This window comes from Diceros bicornis, chromosome 39 (genome assembly GCF_020826845.1).
Source record: "Diceros bicornis minor isolate mBicDic1 chromosome 39, mDicBic1.mat.cur, whole genome shotgun sequence".
Taxonomy (NCBI): Eukaryota; Metazoa; Chordata; class Mammalia; order Perissodactyla; family Rhinocerotidae; genus Diceros; species Diceros bicornis.
The window spans coordinates 22,742,994-22,758,866 of record NC_080778.1 but is presented as its reverse complement, the minus strand read 5'-3'; the positions used below and the strand labels follow the sequence as shown (position 1 = coordinate 22,758,866).

Genomic DNA, 15,873 nt, shown 5'->3' with positions numbered 1-15,873 from the left:
AACATTGCAATATTTAAAGAGGAAACAGCGAATAAGAACTGTTGCCCATCTTAAACTCTGAGGAATTTACGGAATTCTCCTCTCTGTGTACTGAGTCAGGAAAGAGGAACGACGGCTTTTCTTTAAAGCTGTCCACGGTTATCCACCACAATTAATCCCTTTCTTCTCTGGCCTCCCACATTTTCTCCCCATATTTTCCTTTTACTGCTTTACCACAGACTAAACATAATATGCCTTGAATATGATCATTTATTTCATCTACTTCCTCCTTTGGATGACAAGGTCTTAACGGGAAAGAGGCCTTATCTGAACTATCTTGAATCCTCCAAAGCACAGGGAACACAGGGCCTTGTAGGCAAGACAGTCACCAGGAGGGGAGAGTGCCACTACGTTTACTGTGTCTCTTATGTTGCTTTTATAAAAGTGCTCTTCGCTTAGTTCATTTGTCCTGTCCCCCCAATAAGACTAAAACTGAAGGCAATTAAAATCTATTTCTTTTCTTTATCTCCTACTGATGTACATATTTCTTTATACTCTACTACGTACATACTGGTGGTAATTAAACATTTATCTGACTGAGAGTAATCTGCTTATATGCTTCTTCTTCATATAATTATATGAACTAATTTATAAATTAAACCTTACATCTGTAAGTAGTGATGAAAGTGTGTCAATCTTTAAGAATGATGAAATTTAGGGGGAAACCCCGTATCACCAGCATTATACTTTAATCAGATTAAAAAAAAATCCCAAGTATACAAATCTATTGCTATTTTGGGAGGTATTTTCTGACTATAGAAAATGTTTTCAAAGAAATTTCCCAGCTTGTTATTTAACCTGTTATTTCCTATCTGCAAAATGGAGATGATAACATCTGCTTCACAAGGATACTGTGAAAATTAAATGGGCGCATGTATGTAAAGTGTCTAGCACTGGCCTGGCACAGAGAGATTCTCCAGAAATAGCACTTCCTTCTCTCTGGCTATTGGAGGGGGAATACAAGGAAAGTGACTATTTCAGTAAATTTTCAGTGATGAAAATTTATTTAGTGAAACCACTTCTCCTCACGTTGTTCATTAAACTAATAACCCATCCTTCCGGAAATCTTGTCAAAAGAACACAGCATCGCACTACATTACAATTCCCGGACACATACTGCACTCCACACACAAGGTCATGTGTGTGAAAGCGCTTTGTACACAGTAAACTGTCACGGTAAGGTGAACTGTCATTACGGTATGCTCACGTTACATTTGTACTCCACTTTGTTAATAACATAAAATGTAACTTCGCATGCCTTAGTATCTAAAATGGACGTTCACATGCTTTACCTATTACACCGTAAACTCTTTAAGAAGCACAATGTTTAACACAGCTTCACATCATCTGGTTCAGGAACACTTGCAATAAGCATTCAATAACTAAATTCCTGAACAACGTTGAAATGACATCTTAGATCTATTTATATGAAACCAGAACACATACAAATATTGTTGACCTAAATGCTTTGTGGATCAAGGTAGAGCATAAATAAATGGACAAAATAAAATATGAATTCAATGATATAGTTAGTAAATATTTTTTCTAAATCAGCTTATACATTATATGCTTTAATTATAAAGAAAAATAAGGAAACAAAGATGTCTGAAAAGTATTTCAGTTCACTCGATAAACTTTAAGGTAGTGTATAAATGAAAAATGCTGTCACTTGCACTCACCTGTTTTTCAGCAGGGCTGTGAGGCTCTCAGAATTGAGCTGCTGCATTAAGGCCTCTCTCAGCGTTGGAAGCATGGACAGCACTGTGATACGAACAGAAAACAGAAAGGTCACAAGTGATATGACTGCCCTCATTGAGAAATGCAGACTGTTTAGGCTACAGCACAGACTAGCAGCTAGCAAGGGTTGGGAGGGAAGGTCAGAGCTAGAGTTTTCAAATTATCATGATTAATAATAATAAAAACTGATTATATACTAATGAATCATTTATCTGCTTACGTGAAGTGGACAAACTTATACATGTACTATGATCACGGCAATGTGAACAAGGACACACAGAAGAAAGAATGGGAGGCATTATTCCCAGATGTTAACAGTGGTGGTCTTGGCAGCATGGATTATGGACAATTCTTTTTTTTCTCTTCTTTTCTGTACTCCTCAATTGTTTTTACAATAAATGTTTATTTCTGATATAATAAAATGATTAAAAACATTTTTATCTTTAGCTATACTTTTTGCTTCATATTTTATTTCTAATTTTAGAAAAAAAGTTTATTAAATACTACAAAGCAAAAAGCATTTATAATCTGGACAAAAGAGTGTCAGGCTAGGAATTAAGAGCTGCGGAACCGCAGTTTTGGTTTTGCCAACAGCTACTGCCTGTAACTACCAAGAATAACAGAAAGATAAAATAAGATACAGAACTCTATGGGGAAAAGATTGCATGTAATTTACGGGAGTTGCTTTATTTATGGCTCTACGCATGGCATAAGAAATGCTGGAGAAATTCTACATGAATAAATTTAAAATGAGTTTCTAACACTAAGTAATGAAAACAAAATGAAAAACTATCAAGAGATCATAAATGCCACATTCTAAAAGGAAAAACTTTAGTGCATGATTTTTTACTTCTTGACTAGGCAAGACATATTAATTACAAAATCCATATTATTTTTTCTATAGAAAATTCAGCTGTTAACCTAGTCTAGGCATTTATTTCAGCGCCGCACCGTGTAGCTTCAGCATATTTGCTCCAGCTGTACCATTAAATCCCCAAGTCCTGTAGACCATTAACAGAAGTAGTAGCTCAGGGCTAACGTAAGTGGTGGCTCATCTCTTAGTGTACGTGGTCTATATAACTAGCCCAAGCATGGTGTGTCACCTTACCCAAGAAAAAGCAAGGCTTTTCAGAAATATGTTCAGAAAATAGGGTAAGTAGGGAATTAGTTTAAAGATTATGTGGTATAACAACAGGATTTGAGAGGAGTCTCTCCAACAATTCTCCGGAGACAAAAGAGCTTTTTACTTCCCGCTTCAGCCTATTCATCCAAAAACAAGTCTGTTCTTCTAACCATCTGTGTTAACACTGAACAAATACGTTTCTGTATGCAGCTGAACACAGCATTCACGTCTTCCTGCAGCCATCTGCTCTCCAGGGTAAACATCCCCAGCCCAACCACAAATCACAAGCCAACCCTTCGCCAGCTATGAATCTGTGTGACCCTGGGCAAATTACTGAACCTCTCTGTGCCTCAGTTCCCTCCTCTGCAAACTGAGGATAACACTGGATCTACCTTATAGGACTGTTGTAAGATTAACTGAGACACAGAAAGCATTTAGAATAGTGCTTCTTTGCACATGGCGAAGTTCAGTGAGTGTTAGCTCTCCTTCTTATCATCCTTATTTGGCTTCTTCTGACACATTCCAGTTTGTATCTTCTTAACACGTGAGAGGCAGAAATGGACCTGTACTCTGACTTTGATCTGAACCACACACTCTTTATTACTGTAGTCTAAGATTAAATTAGTATTTCTAGAAATCACATCATACTGTTTGTTCAAAACAGGCTTATGCTTAGCTAGAATTCCCAATCCTTACCCATCACTCCAAGCGGTAATTCTGTATTTGTACCACTGACTTTTAAAGCAGAACAATTCATTTATCCCAGTCTCGCACTTAAAAGGGACAAGACTATTTTGCATCCTGAAACTTCACTTGTGTGAAGCTGTGTTTCCAAGCATTGTGGCGTGTGTAAATTTAATAAGCACTCCTCCCAAATCTTTAGTAAAATCATGAGGAAGATAAAGCCAATGGGCAGGGCACAGAAGCGTTCCATTAGACAGATGCTTTCAAATTGGAACCAACTATCCGGGTAAAAAACTAGTTATATTTACCGAAAAGTACTAAATTTTTTTTAGTATATCCATTACATCTTATTCAAAAGGATAGAAATTTAATCATATGATTGTAAGCCCATTTTCAACGCATACCAGAAGGCTAATTTGGAAAGGTTTTCAGTGAACCTATATTTTGGCTCCTACTGATCACCATATTTTATTTTCAATTGTCTATAGTCAGCTATTTACTCATCTGAGCGTTGTGGTGGTCATGGAAATGTGCCACCCACGTCTTCCGTGGGGAGGAGCACAGTTAACTGACAGCCTCAGCAGCCATCCCTCTGGATCCATTATGGCGTCTGCACTGCTCCCAGCCAATGACAGTGCTTGGTGGGGATACCGACACAGGCCCATTCCTGCAGGACCCCTCTACCAGGGAACCCTATTGGCCTGTCAAAACTTTCTTGGAACTGTGCTGTAGTGGGAGACTCTTCTTACCTAATGTTCCTTCCCTCTGTTTCCATTCATGGGTCAGACCTGCACTTTCCATGCCCACTGCTGCTCCCTCCCCTTTATGATTCACAGGTGTTTCCCCCAGTAAGTCTAGTCCCATCTTAGCATCTGCTTCCCAGAGGACCCAAAGTGACCACAGGTCCCTGTCAATCTGAGATGTATTTTGAGATCCCAGGACCCACCTTTTTGTATTTTCTGAAAATTTGAGTAATAACCAGAAATGGACTGTTCTTATGCCCTAAAAATTCACTAAAATGTCCTTGGCAGCACCACATTAAATGCTAAATATCAATTTAAAGAATTACGCAATTTTTAAAAAGTTATCATTTACTGAGTATTTATTATGTACCAAGCACTTTATATGCATTATCTCATCACATTCTCACAAAACATGTATGAAGTGGGTTTTATGATGATCATTTTCTAGAGGACACAGAATGAGATTCAGATTTGCCCAACACACACAGATGTTACAAGGCAACACTGGGAACTGACCCAGATCTGCCTTTCCCTCAAGCCTGTGCTCTTACTCACCGGGCCTTATCAATTTGTCATTACATACAGTATTTATGATTACTGCTTGCTTTATAGAATGAAGTATTATTACTTCAAATATTAAAAATCATATCCCAGCTGTAACTTTGGATGTGTCTCTCAACCTTAACCTCAGCTTTTTTATCTGTCAAATGAGACTGAACTAATAATAAAGTCACTTCCACTCTGAAAAAAATTTTACTTTCAAAATTGAACAAAGAGAACCCACCTTCAAAAGTTTTTTTCTAAATTAATTGTTCTTGAAAGAAATGTTAAAGGATTAAGCTTTTTTAAACAATAAAAAAGAAAAACAGGTTTGACGTGGATCTGAGAACTAACTCTTCAAGGAGTTATGTCCGTTATAACATAACACCTTGTTCTCTTCAAATATGGGCAGCTGATTTTGTGGTGGCAGCCGCCCAGGAGGTTTACCATTAATTAACATGGACTGAGTGTAGTACTGCACTGGACTTACAGGTCTGCAGCTGTCTACCGTAAATTTAACACACTCATGACTCTCTACTATGACACAGAAGGCCCAACGGGATGAGCCCACCCCTGTAGCCTGACCTCCTAGCACTCTCCCACTGCTCATTCTGTTCTAGCTACACAGCCTTTTTGCTGTTTCTTGGACGTGCCAAACTTGTTCCCACCTCAGACATTTTGCACGGCTCCCTCCACTGTACGGTCAGGTTTCTCCTCAAATAGGCCTGATCTGCTGACTACCCTGTCTTTGCTCCACTCCTCACACAGCTTTATTCTCCTTATAGCAGCCATCATTGCCTATAGTTATTTATTTGTTGTTTATCATCTTTTTCTCTCACTAGCATATAAACTCTGAAGGTCAGGGATTTTTTTTTTATTGTTCACCTTCTGTCTCCCCAGTGCTGGGTAACCGAAGTATTTACCTAATGAATAAATAAAATGAATGAACAGGCATTTATAGTGTATATTGATTTACAGTGATTTTTAAAATCCACACTAAATGATGTATTTCAGTTAAATCATGTAAATACTTGCTAGATTTATCGTTCTTCCTTTGTCTTTTCCTCTAACTTCGGTCCTGAGGTATGCAAATTAACACAAATCATCAAGTAGCTTTATACAGGTACAAATATTTCTCTTTGCCTTACCTGTCATATTGCAAGTCCTCTGGTTACTTTCAAAATGATACTGTCGTCGGGCTTGGGCAATGTATTCTGCAGCCTCCCTTTCTTGTATTTCTCTGATTTTCTTCTGCCCATATTTCCCCAGGATATATACTCCTAAAATTATTTTTTTTAAAACAAGCTAGTATATTAATTCAGTTAATTAGAGTATTAAAAATTCCAAACAGTATTTTTAACCGGCTTTATCCAAACAGAAGGCTTATATTAGTGACAAGCTAAAAATTACAACTTTTAAAAACCTAAATTAAAGAATTGTGACCTAAAGAGAAGGAAAAAGAGATTGGCATTTTAATAGCCAAGGGCAGATGGGTACAGAAGGACCAGGTCTGGAGAAACATAAAGGAATTAAGTCTACAAAGTCTGGCCATGCCCTTAATAGTGAACTGGAGATATTCTAAATGTCCAGCAATGGGGAATTGTTTAAACAAATTATGTTTTATCCAGACAATGGAATCTTACATAGCTATTAAAAACCACATTGTCAATAGTTAATGACTCAAGGAAATATCCATATTATATTGTTAGATGATAAAATAAGATCCTGGAAGTTTTGCTTTTAACAAATGTAAGTAGATGCACAGAAAAACATGTGTTTTAATTTCTAACATAAAATCAACAATGATTATTGTTGAGCAGTGGGATAGCAGGTGATTTTTTCCCTCTGTTTGATTCTCTATATTTTCCATATAGTCTTCAAACAACATATAATACTTTTTAAAAATATAAGATAATTTTAAAAGGAAGAACAAAAGAAAGATAGGTAGTCAGGCAGACATCTAAAATTAGTAACTTAAGTGAAAAAGGGAGGGAGAAGAGGCTACAAAAATTCCTAAATTATAACACTGTAGTATAAAAATACAGGTGGGGTCATGTGGCCTGCAAGTTACTTTGACACATTTCAGCACGGACAGTATGATATAAATGCGCATATTTTGGTCCATACCCTAGGGGCAGTCAGTTGTCCAGCTGGGAATATGAACACTCCAGAGTGGTCAGTTAGCATGTGATCGAAAGCCAAACTCCAAGGTTTAAGCACTTCAACTAACTTTTAGCTAGCATAATGAATACTGGAAACAGATTTTCATTAGTAGTGTTTAAGATACTGGATTAGCCAAAACATTTTAGTACTACTCACTTGAAGAAGAATATACGAATCTAGCAAGTCCTTCACCCTTAGGAATAGCTTAGCTTTGAATCCTCAGCTGCTAGTCTGGAGAATTCTTAGTCAAAGGAGTTAACCAAAAGGCCAGCAGAGTCCTTTACAGCTAGAACACTGCTGCCTTTGCTTCAGGTAAATCTTTTATGCATGGTTCTGTTGTAGCACCAAAAAAAGACACTGGGACTTCAATAGGTTTACTGAACAAGTTATGATACAGTTTATCTCTGCTTGCTAATAGATGTTTTCATGTGTGCCAGAATTCGTTTCATTATAACCTGGCAACAAGGTTGTAGGGGAGTAACTAATCCTCACCTGCCTCCAGCTGTCTGTGGCCCCCAATATCTACCAAAAAGAACCTAAGTACTGTGCATGACCTAAATAATTGGATTTGGTCTGTTTGTCACAGTTTGGGAAGGAGGCAGCCCTCTAGGAACTGCAAACACATATTCTGAATTATTTCACCAATATAAGCATTACACATGAACTGATAACATGCTATATGTTCTTAAAAATAATAGTTCAGGGGCTGGCCCAGTGGCGCAAGCGGTTAAGTGTGCGCGCTCCGCTGCGGCGGCCCGGGGTTCGCCGGTTCGGATCCCAGGCGCGCACCGGCACACTGCTTGTTAGGCCATGCTGTGGCGGCATCCCATATAAAGTGGAGGAAGACAAGCATGGATGTTAGCCCAGGGCCAGAATTCCTCAGCAAAAAAGAGGAGGATTGGCAGATGTTAGCTCAGGGCCGATCTTCCTCACACACACACACACAAATAATAGTTCAGTAAAAGGGTATGTGCAACAAATAATTAGACAGAAATAAAGTATGATTGCTATGTTTGTACAAATAAATATTATAATCATGCTTAAAGAACAAATAAAAGTTCACATAAGTGGCTTCATAGACACCTTTCTTATAATCCATCCTTAATCAATTGGTGACAATGTCACAATACGAACAGAATGAAGAAACTACTTATGTTTTACAAAGTAACCCTTTGACAGGCAACTCTATTTATATACCAACTACTTCTCAAAGAATTGCTTGAATTTAATTTGCACAACAGAATGCTAAAAGTTATGTATAAAATGATTATTATTTCTCAAATAATTGTAATAGTATAAAATGAAATGTTGTAATGACACTCTTTGTATAGCTAAGAATTTCCTGGAATAACAGTAAATTTGACTGGTATATGTGTTTTCCTGGGGAGAAGGTCCATTGCGTTCATTAGATTCTCAACAGGGTTTGATAAAAATTTTTCAGGCTACCATATTTGTTTGATAAATGTAGTACATTCTAACTAAAGCTGAAAGAAGAAAATGAATTGTTATGGGTTGAAGTGTGTCATCCCCCAAAATTCATATTTGAAGCCCCAGTACTTCAGAATGTGACCTTACTTGGAGACAGGGCCTTTACAGAGGTAATCTAGTTAAAAGGTCATTAGGGTGGGCCCTAATCCATTATGCCTGGTGTTCCTATAAGAAGAGGAAACTTGGATACAGACATGTATAGTGAAGATGATGTAAAGACAGAGGGAGGAGATGGCCATCTAGAAGCCAACAATATGGACCTGGAACAGATCTTTCTCTCACAGCCCTCAGAAGGAACAAATCCTGCCAGCACACTTCTGGCTTCCAGAATTGTGAGTCAGTAAATTTCTATTGCTTTAAGCCACTCAGTTTGTGGTACTTTGTTATGGCAGCGCTAGCAAACTAATAAATGGAATTAGGCTAAAATCCCTCAATCCATTATTTTTCTTGACTTAGCAGTGAAGTAAGCACATACACAAGGTCTAATTTACCCAGGCTCTCTTTCTCAAAATTCATAGATTCTGATTTTGTCAGATTTGTCTCCCTAGGAAAATAGGAATGAAGGTAGAGAATTCATTAGCTAAAATATGGAGCTCAGGATCAACTATACACCGGGCTGGCTGCTTGAATTCTGGCTTGGAAGATAGTAGATATTGATGGCTGTGGGACCAACGAGGTAGGGAACTTGGAGCCAGTCCCGTCTTCTCTTTTGGTCTAAATTTCGTTCTTTGTTTTTTCTTACATTATTATTATTATTTTTTTAATTTTTTCATATTAGACTTTATTTTTATTTATTTATTTTTTGGAAGGAAGATTAGCCCTGAGCTAACATCTGTCATCAGTCCTCCTCTTTTTGCTGAGGAAGCCTGGCCGTGGGCTAGCATCCATGCCCATCTTCCTCTACTTTATATGGGACGCCGCCACAGCATGGCTTGACAAGCGGTGTGTTGGTACGCGCCCGGGATCCGAACCTGCGAACCCTGGGCCGCCGCAGCAGAGTGCACGCACTTAACTGCTGCACCACCAGGCCAGCCCCCTAAATTTCTTCATTCATAAAATTTCATTACAGAATTATATGGGATTTATATGATTATATTGATGTGACTATATGATTATATGAGCTTTCAAGTTTCTTCTGTAGCTATGACTTTATGGATAATGAAAACATTCACTAAATACCTCAAAAAAATAAACGTAAAATGTTTTGAGGTTTCCTTTCAGAACACTGCTGGTAAAGCAAAATATCTTCTAGTTTTTCCATATAATAAATATGGGTTTTTAAAACCATCTCAATCTTCTCTTCCTGGATGAAAATCTCTGCAATACAACTATTTTACTAGATTAATAATTTCAATAAGAGTTCGAAAATAATCTGTTAACATCACTCTCAAACCAAGAGACCTGCCATTCTGATTCTATTTCAGAAATATTTTCTAAATCTTGCCACTGTACTCCAACTCCTTCATCACTGTCTTCATTCAGACCCTGAATATTAATGCTCTTGAACAGGTTTGACAGCTTCCTAACTTTCCTCTTTTGTTTCTGGTCTCACACCTTTCCAATCCATCTTTTATATGCAAAGCAATTTTCTGAAACTTAAATCTGACATTCTTGTGTTTAAACTGCTTCAACACCCTGCCATCACTTCTTAACAGGCATTCTCTGTTCCACTCAGAATTGGTTGGGGGTACTTGTCAAAAATGTAGCCTTTAAGGAAGTTCCTCGAAAACATCCCCAAATGTCTTGTCTTATACGATGCTGCACCCCCAATACATAATATTGGTACAAATCGGAGCTCAATAAATATTTGCTGAATGAATTAACGAATTAATGAACTGCACTCCGTACCTAAAGAATTAGAATCTGGGCAAAAGGATTCTATATTTTTATTAAGCCCCTTAAGTGACTGTTGTCCGTACTAAAGTCTGAGAAGCACTGATACACAGGATAATGTCCAAATTCAGAAGAACGGCACAATAAGGAAGGCCTTCACAATTTGCACTCAGCTAGTTCTCCAAATTCATCTTGTGCCACTCCCCATTTGCTCCCTGTGCTTAGCTGTAGTGAGATACACTTGGATTCATCAAAAGCGATGTCTCTGTATCTGCTGGACATCCATCCCTCTTTCCTGCTGGGCCCCTTCTCCTCTGTTAGCTGTACAACTTCACTCAAGTGGAGTCTTGAGTGAAGCTTGCCAGACATCTTCCCATTTCTCTCTCCTTGATAGTCCCACAGCACCCGGCTCTGTTATGGTACTATAATTCTATCACTGTACCACTTCTGTTTATTTCCATTTCTGCTTTCCAGACTGCACTGTGAGTTCCCCAATGTCAAGAACTGTGACTTCTTCCTTTGTGTTTCCAGAGCCCGATGTAGTGAGAGTAGGCTCTTACTCTCAGTCAAATGTTTGTTGAATGAAAGAATGAATGAATGAATAAATGAAAAACTGAAAAGACCAGAAATTACAGGGATTACGATATAAAATATAAACCAATGCTCTGGGATTTTTGGAAATCAGTAAGCCAATAAATATGAATCTGGTTGTTCTCTGTTCTGCAACACTTTCTCTAGTGTAGTGGTTTTCAAAGCATGGCTTGGAAACTCCTGAGGTGTTTAATACCCTCCCAGGGGATCTGTGCATCAAAACTATTTTCGTAATTACACTAAAATGCTATTTGCCTTTTTCATTTTCATTCTCCCATGATTGTACAGTGGAGTATTCTAGAGGCTACATAACACGTCGTATCACAACTGACTGAATGCATGAAGAGATATGAGAACCCAGCTTTCTTCAATTAAGCCAGACAGTAAAGAGATTTTCAAAAATGTAAAATAATGCCACTCTTCTCACTATTTTTTTTTGAAAATATTTATGTTAAGAAGTAATGGGTTTGCTATTGTTATTTTAAAATTAATTAATATTTAAAAAATTTCTTGGTTTTAATTTCTAAAATGGCAACTATTAATAGATACAAATTTTAAAAACCTCTTTAGAGTCCTTCATTTTTAAAAGTGTAAAGTAAACCTCAGGCCAAAAAGTTTGAGAACCACTGCTCTAGTCTTTTCATAAATTGGTCAAATTGTACCAATTGGTCTAAAGCAGTTACTATCCAAAATGCAGGAAATTCCTACTTAAGAAGGTCTGTTACTCAAAGTTTTTACTTAGGTTTTTTCCCACTACTGAATGGCCAAACTTCTTTGAGCAGGCATGTTGGTATCTTACCTAGCTTTCAGGCCTGTCAAAATGTACCTCTTCTTCCCTTTAGTCCTTTCCTAATGTTTTACAATTGCACGTGCTATCTGCCAGTTTAATCTGTAGGGCATTTTTTTCAGCTCTCTTATTGTTTTGTATTTTAATTATTTGTATACCTGTTGCTATGGTCTGAATGTTTGTGTCCCCTCAAAATCCATATGTTGAAATCCTAATGCCTGATGGGATGGTATTAGGAAGTGGGGTCTTTGGGGGTGATTAGGTCACAAGGGTGGAGCCCTCATGAAGGGGATTAGCGTTCTTATGAAAGGGACTTCACAGAGATCCCTAGCCCTTCTGCCACATGGTGATACAACAAGAAGTCTGCAACTTGCAAGTGGGCCCTCGTCTAACCATGCTGGCACCCTGATCTTGGACTTCCTGTCTCCAGAACTGTGAGAAATACATTCCTGTTGTTTATAAGCCACCAAGTCTGTGTATTTTGTTATAGCAGCCTGAATGGACTAAGACACTTGTTTTCCATCCCTATCAGACCATGAAATCCATGAAGGCAAAGTGGTCCAGTGTGGAAAGAGAATGTAGGATCTCTTGGGGATCTAATACACCTGGGTCTGAATTCTAGCTTCCTTGTTACTAGCTCTGAGACCCTGGGCAAGTTTCTTAAGTTCTTAGTGCTCTAGTTCCCATATTTTTGAATGAGGATAACAATAACTACCCTAGTTGTCATCCATACCGAATAGAAGAACTCAGCACAGTGGCCACAGTGCCCCAATAAATGGCAGCTATTACTATTAAACATCTCTGTAAATCTTGTAATTCCAATCATATTACCTTCAACACTACAGGCACTCGATAAATATTTCTTAAATTAGATTAACTGAAATGTAACACGTTATAGGACCTTTCCCTTGAAGCAGAAAGAATATGAGGCTCAAATAAATGCCAATCTACAGTCATCTACTCTTTTTTCTTTTTAGATTGATCTCCTTTTTTGTTTTAAAACACTAGCATTATTTTCTTTCTGTCCCTCTGAACCTTTTTCTTTCTTTTTCATTCCTCTTAATCTGTAACTATGAAGCTCTCAATAGGTTTTTGAAAAAATCTATAACTATTTCTTAAGTATTATACTCTTTTGCTTCCCCTACGATTATTTCTAATCCACTATTACGTTGTTCTACAAGTCTGATGGGGTACGCTATTCTTTCTGAGATTGCTAAAGACAGATTATTTTCCTTCCTTGAGTAGTGGTAAAAATATTTTATTTATACTTCTTCCGTCACACATATATCTTTAGCTTCTACAAATAAAATGGATTGAGTAGTCTTAGCATAATTTAAATACACATTAAATATCAGTGGCCGAAGATACTAGAAAATACATTTTATCTATAAAGGATTTCTCAAAGCATGTGATAAAAATTTACATTTGCTCATTATCGATTTATGATAGACCTCAGAGACAAGGAAAAGACTCTCCTTGCCTAATCAACAGGAAGCCTTTTCCAAACTTTCAAGAATCAATAGATCTGAATTATTGATGCTAAAAGTATTGCTAATTTCAAATTGTTTAGGCACAACGGAATATAATCTACTTGTAAGAGAAAAGCAATCAAATTCTTTGGGAAACTTCTGTTCTTGTTTTTTATTTACTTCTGTTTTTTAAGTTTCTCTGTAACCAAAGCATGTAGTTAGTGATAAGGTCTCTCGAAAAACTCAAATTCTAAAAATTCCCTCTTAATTCCCACATTTCCTTCTCCTACACCTCACGAGGCTTTTTATTCTCTCCTTCAAATCCCTGCATATTACGACATGACCGTCATATGAGGAAGAGGCTCTCAAGATTGTTATTTTATCTGTTTCTAAACGTCAGCCTGTGCAACCCAGTTATGACAGCTGGGTGGGCTTTGATCCCAACCTTGAAGATCCTGAGAAAGATTGCACAACGTCCCGCAAGCGCTTTCCTACTGCATAATTTACTGCATAGTTTACATTCTAAAATAGCAGAAACAGACCCAAAATATCGGTTTGTGTCTCTCTTGTCTAGTATATATTTTCCAGCCCGTCAGCACAACCGTGCTGTTTTCAAAAATTCAGATGAACTTGAAACAACGCTCCAAGTGCAGGCTTAGGTAACTCTCCTGGATTATTATGAAACTTCTGCCAAGAGTGCAAGCCAAACAAAGGACCCAGAATGCCAAACAGAAAGAAACAAAGAATCTCACAGGGAACCAACAGAAGAGAAGGAAGAAACGTGTGTCTGTAAGAGAAGGGTGCCTTGAAGCAGAAACTTCATGGTGGTGGGTTCTCCACACGTCCGTGAGAAGAAAGGACAGGCGAGAAGCAGAGGAAGGGGCAGCGTGGGGGCAAAGGGCAGATTCCCAGGTGCAGAGATGCACAGGACCTTGGTCTGTCCCCCGGCTCCCCACCCGATGGCTGCACGAATCCCCTCTCCATCCCCCGCATTATGGTCGCCGGTCTCTATTTCAGAAGTCACCTTTCTCCCACCCCTGCTCCCCCTTTCCAAGAGGGCTGTCACCCACCTCCGAGGACCGTGCCCAGGAAGATGCACTTCTTTTTGTGACGTTTCAGAAAATTCCACGTAGACCTCAGCATCCTCAGGCCCCGGGGGCGCGGGCTGCCTAGGGGTGGTGGGGGGTCACCGGAAGGCCGTTTCCTCGCCCCCCGGCCCCGAGGACCCTGCAGGACCGCCGTCGGCGCGCTCAGAAGCCGCCAACGCGACTTCCCGCAGAGCCCGGCGCCGGGGCGGGCAGGGGGCGTGGCCTCGAGGCGCCGCCGCCGCCGCTCATTGGGCAGGGGCGCCCGGGTCCGCCCGGAATGCGCTCCCCGGTGCGTCTCCGGTCGGCTCCCCCGGAAACCGGAGCCCGCACCCTCCGCGTTCCGTGGCGGCGGCCCCCGTGGGGATGGAGGCGGAGGCGGCGTCCAGCGCGAGCTCGGCGTCGCCGGAGGAGACCGAGAAGTGGATGGAGGAGGCCATGCAGATGGTGAGGAGCCGGGAGGGGAGGCCGCGGGCGGGGGCGTTCCCCGCGCCTCCCCGGCCCGCGCGCTCGGGCAGACGGACCGGGGGCGCCTGCTCGTCGCGCTGGTCTCCGTGGGGTCGCGGGCTCTGGGTGGACGCCGGCTCTCCCGGGCCGGAGGTGTCCTGAGCCCGCTCTCACAGGGACTCGGGGGAGGCAGAGAGGAGACACACAAGTCTTGCTCTGTCGCGCGCGTGGAGCGTGCGCCACGCTTACCCCTGTGCCTCTGCTGCGGCCCGTGCGCGTGGACACGCCCGCCCACCCGCGCAGTCACCTCGTTTATGACCCCTGGAACCCACCCAGGGGAAGGCAAGAGCCCGAGGATGTCTCTGGTAGAGAGCAGGGTGAAGCCACGACCCTGTGCAGGCAGGTTTTGCCATTCATTCACTCATTCACTCGTCCATTCAGCCATCCATCCACTGTCCATCCATCGTCCATCCATTCATTCATTCACTCATCTATCCATCCATCCACCGTCCATCCATCATCCATCCATTCATCCATTCATTCATTCACTTATCCATCCACAGTCCATCCATCCATCTACCGTCTGTCCATCCATTCACTCATCCATCCATCTATCCATTCACTCATCCATCCGTCCACCCACCCATCCACCCACCCACCCACCCACCCATCCATCCATCCACCCACGTCCATCCATCCACCATCCATCTATTCATTCATTCACTCATCCATCCATCCATCCACCATCCATCCATCCACCGTCCATCCATCCATCCATTCATCCATTCATTCATTCACTCATCCATCCATCCATCCATCCATCCACCCGTCCATCCATACATCCATTCATCCACCCACCCATCCTATGCCGTCTGTCCTGGTACTTCTTCCCTTAGCAAGATAAAGCAAAGTCCTGTACAGACGGATTTTGCCATTCATTCATTCACTCATCGATTCATCCATCCGTCCACCCATCCACCCATCCACACACCCACCCATCCATCCACCCACCACCCACCCATCCACCCATCCATCCACCCACCCACCCATTCATCCATTCATCCATCCACCCACCCACCCACCCACTCCATCCATCCATCCATCCATCCATCCATCCACCCGTCCATCCATCCCATGCCCTCTG

The 15,873-nt window shown here is 40.5% G+C and overlaps 2 protein-coding genes across 2 annotated transcripts in view; one reads left to right on the top strand and one right to left on the bottom strand.

The window, feature by feature from the left end:
• PEX3 (peroxisomal biogenesis factor 3) overlaps nucleotides 1–14,459 on the bottom strand; it is a 40,573-nt gene extending 26,114 nt beyond the window's left edge. The window contains exons 1-3 of the mRNA XM_058534202.1: nucleotides 14,268–14,459; nucleotides 6,015–6,146; nucleotides 1,719–1,800 (exon numbers count right to left, since the gene is read on the bottom strand). Coding sequence (XP_058390185.1) covers nucleotides 1,719–1,800; nucleotides 6,015–6,146; nucleotides 14,268–14,340 — 287 coding nt within the window. The 5' untranslated portion in view covers nucleotides 14,341–14,459. The remainder of the gene's footprint in view (nucleotides 1–1,718; nucleotides 1,801–6,014; nucleotides 6,147–14,267) is intronic.
• A 177-nt stretch (nucleotides 14,460–14,636) lies between these two features.
• The window catches only part of ADAT2 (adenosine deaminase tRNA specific 2), a 31,396-nt gene continuing 30,159 nt past the window's right edge, over nucleotides 14,637–15,873 (top strand). Inside the window, exon 1 of the mRNA XM_058534204.1 lies at nucleotides 14,637–14,729. Within this exon, the coding sequence (XP_058390187.1) occupies nucleotides 14,649–14,729 (81 nt within the window). The 5' untranslated portion in view covers nucleotides 14,637–14,648. The remainder of the gene's footprint in view (nucleotides 14,730–15,873) is intronic.